The 19,553-nt window shown below is 39.5% G+C and overlaps 1 protein-coding gene across 2 annotated transcripts in view; it reads left to right on the top strand.

Annotated features, from left to right (window-relative positions):
• Positions 1-4,352: 4,352 nt before the first annotated feature.
• mon2 (MON2 homolog, regulator of endosome-to-Golgi trafficking) overlaps positions 4,353-19,553 on the top strand; it is a 38,124-nt gene continuing 22,923 nt past the window's right edge. For both annotated transcript variants that reach the window (XM_061035876.1, XM_061035875.1), the window contains exons 1-5: positions 4,353-4,831; positions 12,854-12,917; positions 14,224-14,351; positions 18,517-18,648; positions 18,973-19,102. In XM_061035876.1, coding sequence (XP_060891859.1) covers positions 4,724-4,831; positions 12,854-12,917; positions 14,224-14,351; positions 18,517-18,648; positions 18,973-19,102 — 562 coding nt within the window. In that variant the 5' untranslated portion in view covers positions 4,353-4,723. The remainder of the gene's footprint in view (positions 4,832-12,853; positions 12,918-14,223; positions 14,352-18,516; positions 18,649-18,972; positions 19,103-19,553) is intronic.

The raw sequence follows: 19,553 nt of genomic DNA, 5'->3' as shown, positions 1-19,553 counted from the left end.
CACACCCACCAGCACTCTCAGGTCTGCTGAAGGAAACCTCAGCCAACTACTACTACTACAACTACTATTACTAATAATAATAATAATAACAAAGGGTAATAATTGAACATATGGCAAGAGCTAAGATTTGCAAAGTGTGTGAAATATGTGTTCTATTATTATCCACATTTTCCACATTTTCATGGATCGTGGTAAAAAATATAGAAAATAGTGTAGTGAAGAATATGTTTTAGATAAGATACAATAAGATAAACTTTATCAATCCCCCATTGAGGGAAATTTGGTTATTACAACAGCTAAAGAAAAAGTACAATCAGCAAAAAACAAGTATATTTACAGTAGTTAAATATAAGAAGAGCAATATGGTAGTAGTATTACTAGAAATATAGACTATGCAAACTTTCACAGTGTGTAGTATCTTGATTGTAATGAGCATTATGGTACAGTCAGGTAAAACACTACACGAGAGTCACATGGTGGTGTTGCTGTTTAAGAGTCTGACAGCATGAAGTGTAAATTAGCTGCTGAAGTCCATCCATCCAGCAACATAGTGCAATGTTTTGATTTTGATTTGAACTTAAATGTATAACCTTAACCTGGAGGAGTCCAGATGACATAACCTTTTAACATTCAGCATTTTGCCGAGCCTTTACTCTCTCAGTGCCAACTATTTGCAGCTTAAATGGATTTGTCATTCATTTTGTCAGAGAGATACAGCTGTCCTTTCAATTTCCGTTTCAGTCTCACAACAATTTCCATCCATAAGCTGCATTTTCATGGATATTACTTCCCTGTCTCTCATACCTTAAAGACGGCAGGATGTTCTGAATGTCATTCCGCCCTCAGTATGATTTTAAAGAGAAAAAAAAAAGAAGTGGTATGCCCTAGACTCAAAAATCTGAATTACTTGTACGAGAGGTTATTTATAGTCAGTGACACTGCTGACAAATGTCATGACAAACACAAAACCGATTTTTGCTGCAGTTTCTTCCAATCTTAAAGTACTGAGAGTCTGCAGAATATTACGAATTGCTTTGGGGCATTTCCTTTTAATGTTGTGACATGACTCAGAATGAGGTTTAAAGATGAATTTGAGTCTCAAACTAACATAAACTGAAGAACCATCATTGAAATTATATGAGTCTGATTGGAGAGCAGCCCTCTGCCACTGAGCTTCAAAGATTTATTAAGAACTGTGCAAACAGTTTGCTGATTAAAAAAAACAAAACCTCAGCTGCAAAAACAAGGCCTGTGAACATGTTCTGATTTTATATTAAGGTACACTAGGACTTCAACTCTGAAACTTGAACAACTACAAACACTCAAAATATTCTGCAACAGTATCAACTTCTTGATTTGAAGCAGGTAAATGATAAGCAAGTACTTTAACTCTATGGTGCGAGAGCCATGCTACGCTCTTGTGGCTTTTCTCAGTAATGTTTGTTGTCATCACTTGTATCACAAAGTTGTGGTAGTCTGTGCTCTCCCTGAGGAAAGTTCTGTTCTTAAGCATGACCACTCAGAACTTCATCAGGCACGGTAATGGGGCTTTGTGAGAAGAGCAGACTACACAAATCTCCCCTTTGAGAGGTGGAATCCTCTAACTCAGGTTAAAGTTAGAGGATTCCACCTACCAAGGGTCCCTCTACTGGCCATCCTCGTGGCCCTCCCAGAAACAATGAAAAGCAGAAATAAGATTTATTTATTACTTCTCGTAGCAGCCAAGAAGGTAATAACATTGAACTGGGTTAAGAGAGCTCTCCCTACCTACGAGACTTGGAAATTAGTTGTCAAAGGAATATAGGCTACATAATGGAAAAAAACACTTCAAATAAAACTGCAAAATGCAAAATTAATTGACAGATGGTTTCCATGGCGACGAGTGATGGAAGATATATAGACCAAGGGGGGCAAGGGTAAATGCGGTGATATCCTAATTCATTATATAGGCCTAGATATTGTACAGGGGATGTATGGAAACACTATTTTGGTTGCATAAACTGATGAAATACTGACATTAAATAATGGTTATGTCATTGGTGATGTGTGTGTCACTTCTTTGTGGTTCTCTATGTGGGGTGCTTGTTTGTTGTTTTTTTCTCTATGATGTTATACAAAAAAACATCGGGCAAATGATGAAGTTATTATTATCACTTTATTTTGTGCTGTATTCTATTATTTTCTTATATAACATAATAAAAAGAAAAATGTAAGAAATTAATTATGTTAGGATTGCCCGATAAACACAAAGTTGCAAAAACATACAAGTCTCACCCTGTTATTATACTAAATTTCTTCTTGGCTGTTTAAGATTATATAAAATATAACATTATCTTTTGTGCTCTGAAATATAAGTTAGGGAAAAGACTGTCAGGAACCTGGTGCAGTCTGTTAACTGTTGTGACACAATAGAGACCTGCAGTGTGGTATGTGGGCTCCTTCTGGCTGTCACTGTGCAGCCTTAGGGATTGGGTGCTCCTGTTTACAATGTCTGCACAAATCTTTATTCAGCCCCGAAAACAACATCTCATGCTCATGCTCCTGCCTTACTTTTTTGAATCTTAGCTCTTTAGTTTAGCATGAAATCTTGCCTAATGAGTAACTATTTAAATGAATAACGTCTAGACTATCCAATAAACTTGCAGAGGAATACGTATTTAGAAATGGAAATATAAATGTCTCAATAATAGATTAACCACATTCTGAATTATATATTTTTTTTCACTATTTATTATTCTTTTGAACCTCGTAAAGCCTATCAAACTTACTTTTGAGTTGAAATATATGTTATATAATTTCAGTGGTGGAGAAAGTATTCAGATCCTTAAGTTAAAAAATAATAATAGCAATACCCCAGTGTAAAAATATACACATAAATACATCTCAAATAGATAACTGTAATAGTCACAGCTGGAGGAGCTTGAGTTTTGTTTTCTTTGGGGGGGCTCAAGACAGAATTTCTTTAAAATTGTGTAGGCAACTACAGGCCTACTATCAACATATGTTCTAAAACCAACACGAAAAATTGTCATTATTCAAAAAGGTTTATTGCATTATATTTGCCTACGGGATCGAATAGCCTAGTTGATGCATTAGCACACGTCAATCATTTTAATGTTGGAGGTGCATGGTTTTGTTGGAGTTGAAACACTTTGTTGCTTAATGATTTTTTTTTGTATTTTATGATTGAACTGCATAATCTCAATCTGCACCAAAAACCTATTACATATAGTTTTTAGATAAATTAAGAGCCGGAAAGCGTGCTTGTTCGTCTGAAATGTAGAGTAGGCCTATGCATTTGCATACATACATGTATATAAAAATACACAAGTGAAATGCAATGAAATTGTACGTTCGCACTTGAGTAAGAGTGGTGTAGTGCAGGGTATACGCAGGTATACAGAGTATACCCACTTATTTTTCAGTCTACATAGAGTATACCTACTTCTAAATTTCCTCGGATTCACACTAATAATTGATTGACCATATTCAGTAGGATGCTGCAATTCCTAGGATGGTGAAGGAATGGCCCTCCCATACTCTGTCTCTAAGAGGAGTCTTATGTCACTGTTAGTGACAGAGGTAGTTTATCCTCCGCTGGACGGGACACTTGGGGAAACATTAAGAGTAGGCTATGCCCACTTCTTCAGGCACCACTACACCATAAATTACAAAGGTAGCTGATGTGGATTTCCGTTGCTGATGATATGTTTGATGATGAAGAAATTTGCCGTTGAGACTGACTTGCTTTTAAACAGAATTATGTATTAACAAGTTGCAGAATCACTGAACACGTCTGCCCAGGAGAGTCAAGAAGCCAATAATGATCCCTCTCGAACATACATTGAGAGTGCTATTCATACATAATGTCACAGGACACATGAGGACATCTGTTTCCTGTTCTTGGGTATCTCTCTGGACACAGGGGTCCCCTTGTTTACCTTCCACTGTGGGGGATCCTGTCTTAGATTTAGGCATTTCCTGGCAACTCATAGAACAACACCTCTGAGCAAACATTCAACTGAAGGGGACTCCTCTATCAGATACGAATTCTTTCCAGATGTGTGCATTATACAACCTAAAGAGCAGTATAATATCTCTGTCCTAGATATTTAAGACACTTCATAGCCCATTTCGAAAAGGCAGCTCATAAGTAGCCTATGTCTCTTACTGCAGCTGCAACTTCTCTGTTAGCCTTTAGGCGGTGCATGTCGACATGTCACTGCCACAGAAAAGCCAATACGTGGCTATATTCATAATGTCTTAAGTGTGTATTGAGCTTTTCCAGCAGGGTGCGCTGTAGCCATTATTCTGAATCAGTCTGTTTACGGAAGTCCAAGTGACGTGTCACTGTCCACCGAAGCATTGTGGGAAGGAAAGTGGAGCTGACGGCCGCTGATGGCAGACTCCCCAATTAGGGAAATATACTCGACAAGTGAGCAGCTTTAGTAAACAAAGATAAAGGGAAATGGTGTCACTTAATGAAGCTAATGTCAACAGGCTTTGAAGAAGAGGCACATGCCGGCGTCGTCGCTGCTCTCCTGCGCACGGAAGTGGGATACTGTGTCAATGGACCGCGGCGTTTTTATTTTCCTTTACGAGGGAGCCGAGTAAAGTAGCGACGGATTATATTCCTGTTGTGGATGGGTGGGGGGGCGGCTGAGCTCCCGCATTCATTATCGAGTAAAGTTTCCTGAAATATCCGTCGACGACACCGTCAAAGATGTCGACCAGCAGTCCCGAAGCGGTGAAGAAATTGCTGGAGAACATGCAGACGGATCTGCGGTCTCTGTCCATGGAGTGCAAGAAGAAATTCCCCCCAGTCAAAGAGGTTAGCCCGGCTAGTTAGCTGTAAAAGTGGAGTCTTTTCTCCGCCGTCATTACGATGTTATCATTGTAATAATGAAGGGTTTACATCCATTTTAAGTTGCAGCTCCTGACCCCAACAGACACTAGGCCTGTTCTCTGTGTAGGGACGTGGACGCTGAGTTGTCCACTTACTGTACGGCTCATTTAAAAGTTGTGTCAGCTACACGACCAGACAGTGAAATTATGAGCTTTACGGGTGTTTTTTTTAATGTTATTATTAGTTGTTATTAATATGGAGTGTTTGAAACATGTTTTATAGCCGAGGGGAACCCAAATAAACTAAGCTGACCCACGTTTTATTGACACACCGTAGTAGCGACCTACACCTGGGTCGTTTCTGGGTTAGTCCACTTAGTATCTGTTGTAGCTGCTAAAACTGTAAAACATAGACAATTAAATACAACAATTTGAGTGGCTTAAATACCAGACAGCATGCAAAATGTTTGTTTTTTCAGAACCAACTCTTGATGTATTATTTAGAACATGTGGACATTTGGAAACAACCGGTTTGGATGTGAATAATGTGCAAAATAGATTTATTCCCCACCTAGTGTTTAGTGTTTTTCCAACGCATATATTGGTCAGCAATGCAAACATGCACAGTACAGTCATCTTTATATGACATGTAAAAGTGTGACAGCATCCAAAGTATGAACAGCAATACATGATTACTTATTACAAATATGTCTGTGAAATAGGATATATAATCATGAACGACAAAAATAGTGTCTCAAGTCATGTTGCTGTCCCCCCCCCCCCCCCCCCCCCCCCCCATGTTTGAGCAACTCAAACACATTTTTCAACAACCGTGTTGCCTGGCTCTGTCATCGTGTTTTTCAGAACCCGATCAACCTAAACCAAAACTAATGGCATAGCAATCTTTTCAGAACCCTAATGCTTCTATTTTAACATCCTGCTGTAGTTCATTAATAGGTGGACAATACTCAGGTGCCTTGTTGATTTTTTTTTTTTTAAATTGCTCATAGTTTAGTTTAATCGTTTATTTGAATCAGGGACAGTGTACAAAAAAAACCCATTAGTCTCAGAAGAGAAGGCCTACTCTCATCTATAGGCACAGCAAAGTATAATTCACATGTTTTTTTCCTTCATCCCGTCTAATCACTTACTGGCTTCATTGTGTAGCCATGTTGCTGACATCATGGCTTAGTAAGAGAACAGAATGGTACAAGGCGGTGCAATGTAAGGGCCTTTTACAGCGTATGTGTATTGATAGATTCTCACATAGAAGACAACAGTCAACCCAACCTTATAATGACCTAACTGCTCAAACGACACAACCCCCTTTATGACAAGCATTACTTTTAGGTCCCCATTTACAATTTTAATGCATTTTACATTCTTTTGAACCTGAAATGTAATGTCTAAAAGAAACCAGAAATGTGTGACTGGTTACTCATTCTACCAGTCAGACACAACTTCCATTATTTCTGTCATCGTTTTACTGCACTGCATTTACTAAAAGTGTGAACATGTAGGTGCTATTTTATCATTTACACCTCTGAAATGCACTCAGAGAGCAGATAGTGTTCTCCAAAAGTTATGTAATTCAACAGACACTGTCTCAGTCAAGCGCTACCTTAATTCCCTGTAATTCCCAGGTACTGCAAATTCACTGTTGCCTCTCATGCGTAACAGTGGTCACTCAGGTCATTAGATGAAATGCTGTATTGTGGCTTTTGAGGCTGTGGAAATATTCGTTAGCCAGCTCAGCGGGGCAATAGTATATCAAGCTACGCAGTCAGGTTTAGTTTGTTTTCCCTCAGCTCTCACCTTGGATAAGGATAACATTACAATGAGAGAGAAATAGTTCAGCAAGGTCTTCTAGTTTCGTTGTGTTTTTGCCAGTGCAGACTGATTCGCTGCTTTATCTCAAGTGATACTTGTGTTCTATGCAGGGCCATAAAAGGCTAAGGTCTCAGGCTGCTTGTTGGCCTTTGCCTCGGGGCCTCATTCAGCATCTCCTTCAGTATTGATTTATCATCACCCATGTTTCCTTGTCCTTATTACAACAATCTTTCCCTTGAAGATCACAGCAGTGCATAGAGTCACTGTGATGCTTCCGACACCCTCCGCTCACTTGTGCTCTGGTTGATGGGTTTGTTATTGTTACAACAATTTCCAGTCTGAGCCGTCATGGTTGCACTCGCAAGGATGGAGCAAGAATGTTATTATGATACAAACAAGCGGAGTACTGGTTGTTATTGTACTGGGAAATCTATTAAGAGCAGTGTATTTTCTTTAGTTAAAAATTGACATTTGCCACAAGCGATTTGATTATTTTTTCACACATATCAAGACTACGATTGCTGTACCAATCATTTTGTCCCAACCTGATTGGGCAGTGTCAGAGGCAGATACCAAATAACTCTTGGTATTCTGTCCCATGTTTTCAGGACCCACAACACTTAAATGAATCAGCAGCTGACATATATTATATAGATTACTGTCATGTTTATGAAAGCCATGTATCTTGATTGCAAAAGAAGACAGAGTTAACCCTGTTCCCATTTCTCAGCCATGCTCTACATTCCAGTTCCTTCCCTATTTCCCAATCCATCTCCCACAGTGACATTGCACCACAGCCAGTGGTTTCTCTGGGTTAAGAGGAGCCAAGAAGAGCCCCATTGATTTTTCTGCATCACGCTCAGAGCCTCCTTTTCATTGAGAAGTCAGTCAGTGAAACCACCAGGGCTTTGCTGTTTGTTGTGCTCTGATTGCTTCTTGCCTGAGTGAAAAGAAAACATCAGGCCGCCAGCCCTCGGCTCTGTCTGTGGATGAGTCAGGTGCTGCTGTCAACTCACAGTGAAATGTGACTGCTTGTCTCTGGGAAAACCTTCAGAATTACTGAAAGCATTATGGACAAGCTTTGTATGGCTCGCTTAGCAAATCTCATTTTGTAGACCGGTCATGTAGGCCATACAGAGACAAAATAACAAGCGACGTGGATTGGGGATTTGGTGGTCTGACACTGCTGCACTGAAGCTCTGACAGAATAAGCCTTTTTTTTTTGTAATATGCTAAGTCAGATCCAAAAAAAATGCTGAGTTGAGAGACTCTCACAGCATGTTTCTGAAGAAGTCAGTGTGTGATGAGCTTCCCTAATGTGGCTTTTCAGAGAAATGAGCTGGCTCTCAGACATGGGTCAGTTCTGCTTTGAGGACCTTGACAGAAAAACTGTCTCTGGAGAAGAAGTGAAAGTACTGAACCCTCCCTGATGTGAGCTGGTCCTGAAATAGTTTTTTTCCACTGAGAACAAAATGTTATGTCAATTTTTACTAGGCGTTTGGATTAAAACAACTTTTTCAATGACAGGTACTTTACTGAAACCTTTGTAGTTGTTTGCTGTAGTTGCTTGTATTCAAAGATTTATTTGACATTAGCTTGGAACCAGATAAATGGTGACTTAACTCTACACGAGAGAGTGGTGTGAGTTGATGAATTTATGGATTAAATGTAATATTCAATTTACTTTCCTATAATTTTCTACAATCCCTGTTCTACTCCCGTGATGCAACTGAGGCCTGTTTTTAAACTTGGAAAAAAAAACATATACTTAATTGACTGACTCGATTATTCAAGGACAATCATAAACAAAGGGTTGAGTGGTGTTGTATGGGTATGATCCCACTAGAACTTTGCCAGTGTGAAAAACGTATCATTTCCGTCCATCCATCCATTATCTATACCGCTTTTCCCATTCGGGTTCGAGGGGGGGCTGGAGCCAATCCCAGCTGTCATTGGGCGAAAGGGGTGGTACACCCTGAACTGTTCTCTATTCAATCACAGGGCTGACTTACAATTTACAAAGTATAAATATTATCTCAAACTGTAAGATAACAAGCGATTGAGGCTTGCCAAGCCTTTAATGAAAACCTGAACAAAAACAATATTGTTATGATGAAGAAGACAACAGAGTGGAAGTGCTGCTGTTGGGTTTTCCTCGTGGTAATCACATTTAGGTGTTCTTTGGATACTTCAGGTACTTCAAGTTGGTAAAAGCACACCGGCTACTTTTAAATATATTTGACCATGTGAAATAATAGCCAATTTAATTTGACACAAACCTTATAGTGTGCCTTGGTTTGTTTTTTGAAGGAGAGTTGCAGTTTGTATTTTCTGTATTGAATGAATTTTTCCCCATGCAATCACCCCTTCACAAAATGAATCAATCCCACTATAATTCTATCTTGGTTAAAATTATAGGTCCTAGAACTTGTGTACTCACAAGGATCATAGGATTGTTGATTCGAGACTGCTTTGTTATATTATTTAAATCCTCTGAACAGGTTTAAGCTTCTCAGTGAGACTGTTACAATACATGACATTACATAAATCATTAACTGGGAAGGCTTGACGTCTCTGTTCTTAGCTACAATGGCATCATCCGACGTGTGGTATTACCTTCAACATGGTGGTGACTTCATAACCCTTACAGTTTCAGAGGGAAGGAAGGTCCGCACAACACACAGTAAATAGCTTCATCAACACTCTGTAGGAGGAAGTTGATGGAAAATGTGTTTACCTTAGGCTCCACTTCAGAATAAAGTAAGAGCTTTTCATGTTGAGCCTGATGAGGTTTCTCCAAGAAGATTTAGCATACAGGGATTTGTTGTCAGTGGCTTCAAGATGGAGCACCTGGTTCCACTTGAGGCTGAAGAAAGGAAACTTGAACAATGTGCTTCTAATTAGAGACATTTCTGATTTCTATTCACTTAGATTATACAAAAGCAAGGAGAAAAGCATGTTCTTGACGAGCTGTGCAGTGGACCTAGTAGTTTAATCAAATTGTATTACAAGAGGCTTTAAAAAAAAGAAAAGATTTTGGCTGACATTACAGGGGTTTTTATTCTGATTTATCATTATTTTACGACATGCATGGGGCCAAATGTCTTGAAAGATCCCCTCAGTATATACCCTGTTTTCTCGTTTTATATTTGCCGTCTCTGCTTTGTAACAATCACAATCACCTTGGAAAAACAAAGACTTTTGAGAGGCACAAGTACTCTCCTCTGAAGTCTTTAAAGGGTTCTTGAAATATTCTTTGCTGTATCTGGCGACTGGAGAAAACACGCTCTCCTTTCTCATTGACCTTGGGCCACAGACTGTGGAATTTCTGGGTGACTAATATCAGTTGGAACGACTGAGAGCTTAAGCAGAGCATGCAATAATATTATGTTGCAGTATAGAAGAATATATAAGCATATGGACTATTACAAATTCACAGGTGTAGAGACATGTTGGAAAACCAGCAGCATGAAAGCACAACTCATCTTGGGCTACAGCTATACGCATTTTAAAAATCAGCGATACTGTCTAATCTATATTTTTTTTAAACAGCCGGTTATCTGAATAAAAGGCAAAAAATACAGACCAATAGTTCAATATAATCACATATTTATACATTGGTATGAAACAAATGACTAGTTACTTGCCATATTTTGAGATCCTAACAAAAATAATAAAAGAAATCCTTCAATATGAATCGTTAGCTAAAAAAAATTTCAGTCAAATGAACCAACCAGAACTCATCAGACCATAGGTTTGACTTAAGCCTGGCTCACACTGCAGGATAATCGGGCCGATTTGAGCCCCGATTCTTCCTTCATGACAATCGCAGGGTCACTCCCGACTCAAGGCTGCTCGGAACCGATTCTCTGCTCAGATTAACTTGTAGTGTGAGTGGTACAAAGATCACCGATCTGCCCGGCGATCGTCAGGGACGCCCCAATTTATTTCAAACATGTTTGATATTTAGAATTTAAAATCTTGACGATTACGTCATGAAAGGGTCCGGCAGAAGTTATGCGTGACTGTAGTCATGGTGACCAGTGGCAGGACGCAACCCGGCGTGTTTTATTTGGTTTTTTTTTCAGTTTTCGGTACAGATCATCAGTGCAGCACTTTTCTGAAACTTGTATCCACATATCTACGATTGTATCAACTTTCCTGTATCCTACAACAACTTTCACTTCCTTCTCTTTCACGGACCGCCGTCCGTTGGAGTATTCAAATGAAACTTTATCAACAATTGTCAACGCTCCGTCCCGATTTCACTCGTACAGTGTGAGCTATCCGGCCGTGTCCGACAATCAGGTCGTACAGTGTGAGCACGTAGGTCTGGTCGGGCGTCGTAAACGATTCAGTCCTACAGTGTGAGCTGACATGCCACCCCGACTTTTATACAATCGGGGGAAAAATTTCACAGTGTGAGCCAGGCTTTAGATGTAAATGCAAACGATAGACATCAAAGAGAAAGCTTTGTGTTGGGATTGATTACAAAACTGGAGATATTCTCGATCTTGTCTTCTCATACTCGGTGATCCTTCAGAGCTGGAGCAGTATGTTAATGCCACAGCATTGTTGTAATTACTCCAAACTTTAAAAAAAAAAAAGCTCCGTCTGTTTTCTCCTCGTTGCCCTATAAAGAACTCTGGCTTTGTGTGGGGAACAAAGGAGAAGAGGGAGACTTGCATTTTTTGAAGATTAACTTTTGAAGGAGGCGTATGGTAAAAGGCCAGTTACCAGCGGTTGCTTGGTAACCGAGTGTTCAGCAGGTTATGAGTGGAAGTTGCCAGTGGCTCAAAATTGTTGAGATGACAAGTTAAAGTACAATCCCGTTGTTGGCCAAATATTTCACCCTGTCCAACCTATTTACAGTTGTCGACGTCTAATTGCTATTTGAATATTTTGCTACTTTCACTTACTTTTTAACATGTTTTCATCCTGTCACACTAGGAAAAGTCACTAGCAGTCCCTTAGATCTGTCTTACTTCATACAGTATGTGTTTCTATGGTTTCGGAGATTGTAGGATGAGGATATTTTTGAGAAAGTATTGAAGCCTCTAGTCACTTGCATCACATACATGCTGAAACATTCAGGATCATGCAGTGTCTGTATGAAAAATGCATCAAGGTAATGTCGGCCCATTGGCTGTTTGCTCTGTTGAGAAAGCTGCTGCTACAACTGATTCAATATATTTGTATCGCTGATTAAATGCTGAATTCTATATTTTCAAAGGAAGTTATATCAACTACAGTTAAACAGTGTTTGATAAAATAACCTAAATAATCCTAAATGCACATAATAAAATATGTGACTGCAGCAGGTCATAGTGTCTTAGTTGACCATGTGTTTCTTCCTTGCTGTCTATGCAGATGCTCAAGACAAGTGCTCATTGAGGTGGCAGATGTAGTTATAATCTAGTGTCAGAGGCAATACTGGTATCTCAATGAGTAAAACTCTGACTCCAAATTTGCACATCTTCTATATAGTTTATTTTCAATAAGAAAAGTGTTTTCCTTAGTTTGAGAAAAGGTTATGGAGTAGTGACGTGGAAGAATGCTGAGAGGAGGAGGAGCAGCAGCAGAGACTGAAGAAAAGATGTGATCATGCATTCAGTTGCTTGAGTTTGTTGTAGAAAGATAAGAAACGCAGCCTCTGTTTGGACTAGTAAACGCTCAGTATCTCAGTTTGTCTCACAAAGACTCTCTCACTGTGTGTGTGTGTGTGCATCTCATCTCTCCCTTTTGCCCTCTCTCTCCTTTGACTTTCCTACTTCTTCCTCTCTGTGTCTCGCCATCTTACCCCTTCCAGACACCTCACTGGGGAAATCACATTCTTCTCACACGTCCTTCTCAAGTAGAAACCATTTTTAACAGTTTTCCCAGCCCCCCTCTCTCTCTCTCTCTCTCTCTCTCTCTCTCTCTCTCTCTCTCTCTCTCTCTCTCTCTCTCTCTCTCTCTCTCTCTCTCTCTCTCTCTCTCTCTCTCTCTCTCTCTCTCTCTCTCTCTCTCTCTCTCTCTCTCTCTCTCTCTGCAGCCAGGCCTAGCTGTTTCTCCCCTGTGGCCATCATTACAAGAGGTTGTGTCTGCCACTGTTAGCACCATGGTGCTGCAACATCAGCACCTCTCTGATACACATTACATCTAATAAAAATGTCTACTCTGTCTCCCCCCTCCCCAGGCCGCAGAGTCTGGCATTGTGAAGATTAAGACCATTGCAGCCAGGAATACGGACATACTGGCAGGTGAGTGAAAGAGTGAGAACAGCTGTGGTTAACCACAACTGACATATCTAGGTGCCAGTTTGTCAGAGAGTGCACTCTGATTCGAAAGGATTAAGTCTTCTAAAAATGTTGTACTTATCTGAATCTTAAGTTACCATTTTATGGTATTATTATTGACGGTTATGCGTTTTTCCATTTTTTTAAATTGTATTTCTAGTTCGTATGAAATATCTGGAGTGTAAAGTTGATTATTATTTAAAAACCTTTTTCACAGTTTGAATTCCAGTTTACGTGTACTTTGCACCTGCACGTTTTAGTATATTATTTAGTATCTCTCCAGGTTTGATAAATAAATAATAAAAGAGTACATTTAAGCCCCAACTCCCAGTTTCTATCTCTATGTGCTGTTTTAATGTTTGCACATTGATTCTAGTACTCAGACTACACAGGACTTTCGAATGTGGTTGCAGTGCCCCCATTAACAAATGTACAGGAAATCGTCTCTTTGATGTCTTGATAAACAAAGTCCAGCTTTAGTAACATTTGCAGAGTTGACACATTGTCAACATTTTCCGAGTTCCACTGTAGGCCGCCTGACTCTGACTGTACACTGTGCAACAACTCAGTGCAGAAGAGCTCATCTGTCTTTGTTTCCAGCATCGGTTCGTTAGTTTCCACAGCAGGTTATTGATGTGTAACTAAAACAACAAAAAGTGAAACCTGCAGGTGTAAATCAGGAAAGAATCTCACTCTGATATAAAAGTGATGCAGGATTGGATGGAAAGCACTGAATCACTGTTGAGATGAGACAGGAGTGCAAATGTTTCAAGGCCACAACTTCAATCTTATTTCATTCTTTACACTTTGAACAGTTTCAGCAGCTCCCTGAAAAAACCAAATGAAATTAAATCTTCAAACTTTCATAGTTAAAGGCGTTAGATTAACCTGTAAAAAAAAGTTTTCATAACTCAGCCTTGGATCAAATAAAGGTCTTGCTCTCTGAAGCTTCCCTACAAAGTTATTCAGAATTGATTTCTGTAATTTTATTCTGCGGTTTGACATTATTTGATCCTCATATCTTCCTATCCACTACCTGTATTAGATCCTGATATCGTTAAGTTCATAAAGGTTTCATTATATTAAAACAACCATAACTGGATTTGTGTTTGAGGCCGGAGTGTTTAAAATTTGAGACTTCATGAATCCTTTAAGTAAATCTAATGAGAGCATCTTTTTAAATTCAATTTTCCTGCTCTGCTTCATTTGAATAATTCGACACATAAGAAAAACAGTGACATGAAGCTTTATCTGTGTCCTCTTCCTGCAGCTCTGAAGGAGAACAGCTCAGAGGTGGTGCAGCCTTTCCTGATGGGCTGTGGCACCAAAGAGCCAAAGATCACCCAGCTGTGTCTGGCGGCCATCCAGAGACTCATGTCCCACGAGGTGGTATCTGAGGTGAGGACCGTGACCGTGAGCCTGGTGATAAGAAATACTGGCGTCTGATGTGCAGTACTCCAAGGCTTGTGTTCAGAGTTGAATATTATGAGCCTTATGGAAGTCCAGCATGACAAATGATTAGATTAAACTTCTGCTATTTAAAAAAAAATTTTTTTTTAGGTTTTTGGCAATATAAGATCCATGTTTTTTAAATGGACATAACATTTAAAGTTTAGAGAGAAGTTTTTTTTTTATAAAGTTTAGTCAGAATTAATGTCTTTTGTCTGATTTTGTTGTTGGCTAAATTATTCAAGGTTATGACTTTATTGTCACTTCTGAATAAGAGCTTGAAGGTCCCAGATTGAGGCTCCTTCAGGCTAAATTTCCCTCGTCTACTTTCCCTCTTTGATCAGATGGATTAAAGAAGATAAATCAATAAGAGACCAACACTCTCATCTGGATTCATCACCTTGTGTCACTCTACCTCATAGAGAGACCCAAGGTGATTATCACCTCCAAAAGTGCCCAGTCAATAACTCTTCTCATTGTGGAAAAGGTTTTCCCCCGTGAAGTGATAAAGAAAGGACCAGAGAGAACACATCTTTAAAAGTCTTTGAAAGTGTTTCTGTGTGCTGGAGGTCACTGGATCCCTTCATCACGAGTCATTTCTACGTGTGGTTATTGTCACTCCAGTTATACAAGTGAAATCATGTGAGACTCTTTTACTGGGAGACTCCTAAATCTAATAACAACACAAATAACACTGATGATGTTTGAGAAAAGATGTACACTAAGGGCTAAATAAATCCTTGATTCAGCAGTCATATACATTCATGGGGACGGCTATGGCTTAGTGGTTGAGTCAGTCGTCTCTCAGCCGGAAGGTTGGGTGTTTGATCCCCAGCTCCTGCAGCCACACCTGCAGTGTACAAAATGTGCTTTGAGTAGTCAGTTGTCAGTCAGAAGACTAGACAAGCACTATACAAGGTCAAGCCCATTTACCATGCATGGCATTAATATACATTCAAGAATCAGCTTTTGTCTGAAGCAAAGATTAGTATTGCTTACACATTGTAGATTGTCACAGTTAATACAGGACCCTCACTTGTTAATTCTCCTTCATGCATTTTGAGTGAGACATCAATGCTCCTTAACAGTTTTCACATTCAAAGTACACATGCTTGCAAATTTAAGTTCACCTGTAACCTCGGGCACAGCCTCCCCAATATCTGAAGGGTAATTCATTCAGATCAATACTCAATCAGCTGATGTAAATATTACAACTGTTAACCCTAAATGTATTCCTGTCACCATAGGCTACATCAAATAGTGGACAACCCCCCTTTTTCTCCCACTTCTCATTCTGTCCTGCTGTGTCTGTCCATCTTCTCATCACAACCTCTGAATCAAGGGAAGGTGTTCCCTAGAGATAATATCACCAGCCTGCTGCACTGTTTTTACATTGTCTGTAGGTGCAGTGTCACTTAAACGGCCCTGAATGACTATTTGGACTATTCGTTCATGCAGAATTATTTCATTTAAATCCGAGCTAAAGTGATGGGCGGAGAGCTTTTCAGCCTCTTTGAATAAGCCAGCTGTCCCCTGGAGTCAGACCTGAGATATGCTTTCTACATTTTGGTGTCAAGCGTTTATTTAATTAGGCTCACAGGGGTTTCAAAGCATCAGCCTTTGGTTAGAGAGTCTAAGGGTTTTTAACACTAACAGAGAAAAGCTTGTAAGAATACGAGTGAAACATGGCAGGCTAGTGGATCTCATTTCTGTCATCTCTGTGACCACACTCTTTCTCTATTCAGGCTGCAACTACACTTGCCATATATTCATAGTCTGCAGCAAGTCTGTGGTTATATGTAATCAATCAACTTTATTCTGCCAGTTAAAAATCCTCTTCATAAGTTTCCTGACTCAATTTAAGATAAGATGATCTTGATTGATCCCTCATTGGGGTAAATAAAAATGTACCAACAGCTGAAAGAGACAAGGACAACACTGATTAATGAATGAATGAATAAACAAATAAATACAAACATTAACAATAAGATAATAGTATTATCAGTAGTAGTATTCATAATAATAGTAATAGAAGAAATTAAGGAGTACTAATAAAATGAACACCGGTACATTATTTACAGCTAATATTGAATACAGAAAGTGACTGCCCAGCATATAGTGTACATTTACATTTACACATACAGACACAAATGCACTTACAGCGGGGCGGGGCAGCAATAGCTCAGTCTGTAAGGACTTGGTTTGGTCGCCGCTTTAAGCCGTGATGCAAGTCTTGAATTTGGTCTGGTAGCTGGAGAGGTGCAAGTTCACTTCCTGAGCACTGTCCAGGTGCCCTTCAGCACGTACGACAGTCAAAAACCGTATCATATTTGACTTGGAGGTCGGTACAAACAGGAAAATATGACATTTCCATCATTTTTTTGTTGTTCCTATCGTTTTTGCTTTATAAATGAAAATTAATTAATTCGATGTCAATCATAAATAATCCACATCACCTCACACTGTCAGAAAGCCTCCTACTCAAAGAGACTGATCATACTGAGTGCATGTTATGAGGCCCTTTTCAGTGGTAATGGGTGGATGCTTGTTCAAGGGAAGCTTTACATGAGTCTGATGCAGATTTGGTTAGCCAGTCTGAGCTTTCTGGAGTTTCTTTTGGCCTTGGAATATATCATTTTATCTTTCTTCCTTTCTTTCTTTTAAACATCTCTCAGCCAGAGCTGTCTTTCCTCGCCTTTGAGCGGCTGTTATCAAACTGTTATTCCCCACAAACCACTAGAACATCTAGGACATCTAAGACACACACTTCACCTACTCCACAACACACACATTTTCCAATCCATTGAACATTGTAACTCCTCTCTGTTCCTCTGCCAGAATCACTCCACATCATCAGCAACTCCCTGCTGCAGAGTTTAAAAGCTACCTGAGGGCCTCACAGGACAAATCTGCCTCAGTATTGATTCTTAAGATGTCGCTTGAGACAACCAAGTCAGATTCTTTGTCATGTTTATGTCACTTTGTATCCTCAGGGATGGAGACAGTTCAGATGTCTTAAAAGAAAATGTCATTGTAGGACAAAACAGACACTAAATTGCCTCATATTGATTGCAAACCTGTCTGGGTGGATCCAAAACCCCAGGACACAGACAGTCAACATTTCCCAATCTGGGCATGACACACCGTGAAGGAGAAATGTATCGCCTTAAGATGCATCTACAACGCAAAATGTGTCAGACAACGAGATGGTTGCTGTTGGGATTATTCTATGACACTAACTAACAGAGTCACTTTGATGCAAATCCAAAACTAATTACCCCTGTAGAAATGTTTTAGAGTTGCAGTGTAGCAAAAAAACTCACAATACATGCTTCAATCAAACAGTGTTGAATGCAGCTTTGAATGTAAGCTCAAACAAATATTATCTGACTATAACCAGACATCAATCAACTGTTGCAGTCAATAATCAAGCCAAGAAAATGCTCTCAAATACGACGAGTTGGTGTTCTTTATTTCTTTCATTTATCTGGTGGTGGTACACCTTTTTTTATAAGACATAATTCAATGTTTTGATGCTTTATAGATGGAGAATTATTCATGGGATGATTTATGTATTAACATGAATGAATAATTGAAAGATCAATCTGGCATGAAAATATGTTTAGTTGCATTTCTCATATGGACAGCAACCATTTAGATACAGCGACTTAGTAGTTAAAAATCAACATTTTATGTATTTTCTTGAAGTTATGAGCCCTCCTGCCTTGAGCTGGTTCCACAAGAGAGCAGCTCAGAGGAGTTGCGTGAAGAGCACTTGTATTTCAGGCAGCTTGACCCAACAAAGGACATGCAGTGTCACTTACATTAGGCATCAAGTCACATAATGTTAACTGGCAGCTAGATCTCGTGTTATTGAGCTTGATGATGTTGTGACCTCTATGCAGGCAGCACCAGCTGTGGCCACAACTGTCTTTGTGTCTTTTAGTCAGGGTTGTGTGACCTCCGACTGAGCTCTAACTTTGCTCTTTTTTTTGTTGTGACATAGCAATCGAGACTACAAGTGTTGCCTGTTTGACTTCTTAATGATGCTCATTTGCTCAGATGTATCAAAGATGACTGTAAATCATTTAAGATGTTTGTGTGTGCATGACAGGCAGCTGCAGGGAACATCATCAACATGTTGTGGCAGCTGATGGAGAACGGTTTGGAGGAGCTGAAACTTCTACAGACGGTCCTGGTCCTGCTGACCACCAACACAGTCGTGCACGATGAAGTACTTTCTAAGGTAGAAGAAGAATATTGAACAGAGACTCTTTGTACACATGTCCTACTCCTTTTAATCTTTCAGGTGTACATATTACCCAGTTCTGTTTCTCTGTGAGTCACACCCCTTTTATTATTAAACTTTGTGCATAGTGTCAACTTGTACCCATGAATAAATACATTTGTGGCTTCATTACACGGTGCAGGATAGGAAGGACGATCAGACTCATTTTGGTTACACACTATCTTCAGTAAAAGTAACAGGACAATAATATTGTTAAGTAAAAGTCCTAAGTCTTCCATCTCCTGATACCAGATCTCTCATGCTTATATTGTGTCTTTCCAGGCCATTGTGCTGTGTTTCCGTCTTCACTTCACCAAGGACAACATCACCAACAACACAGCAGCTGCCACGGTCAGACAGGTCGTCACTGTGGTCTTTGAGAGGATGGTGGCCGAGGACGAGCGTTTCAAAGGTTAGAGGGCAAGATTGTCCGAGGAAATGGGATGTCTGACCTCATTGAAGATTTACAGCAAATAAATGCATCACTTCATGACAGATTGTTTGAGAGCTGTAGTGTCTACATACAGATCAAAGAGTTATATGTTGACCTAATGGGCCAGCTGAGAAATGAAAGCAAGAGCTTTTATAATAAAGACCAATATGGAAGAAACATTTTGTGAGTTTAATCAATTCTTTTTGAAAAGGTAATAGATGCTTTTAAATCATATGTCTTCAACAGCAGAGTAGGAGCAGATAGTTGTCTGTTAGAGTGCCAAAACAAGCTTACTTTTTCACTTTCGAATATAGCATTGGTTTTGTTTTTCACTAGAACTTCTTCTGCTTTCTCTGCTTTGCTGAGTTACAACATTTATTTCATCATCTTGATTGTTGGAAATGTGGCAGCATTGTTGATAGCGCCAATA

Source organism: Labrus mixtus, chromosome 4, assembly GCF_963584025.1.
Source record: "Labrus mixtus chromosome 4, fLabMix1.1, whole genome shotgun sequence".
Classification (NCBI taxonomy): domain Eukaryota; kingdom Metazoa; phylum Chordata; class Actinopteri; order Labriformes; family Labridae; genus Labrus; species Labrus mixtus.
This window is presented reverse-complemented; position numbering and strand designations above follow the sequence as displayed.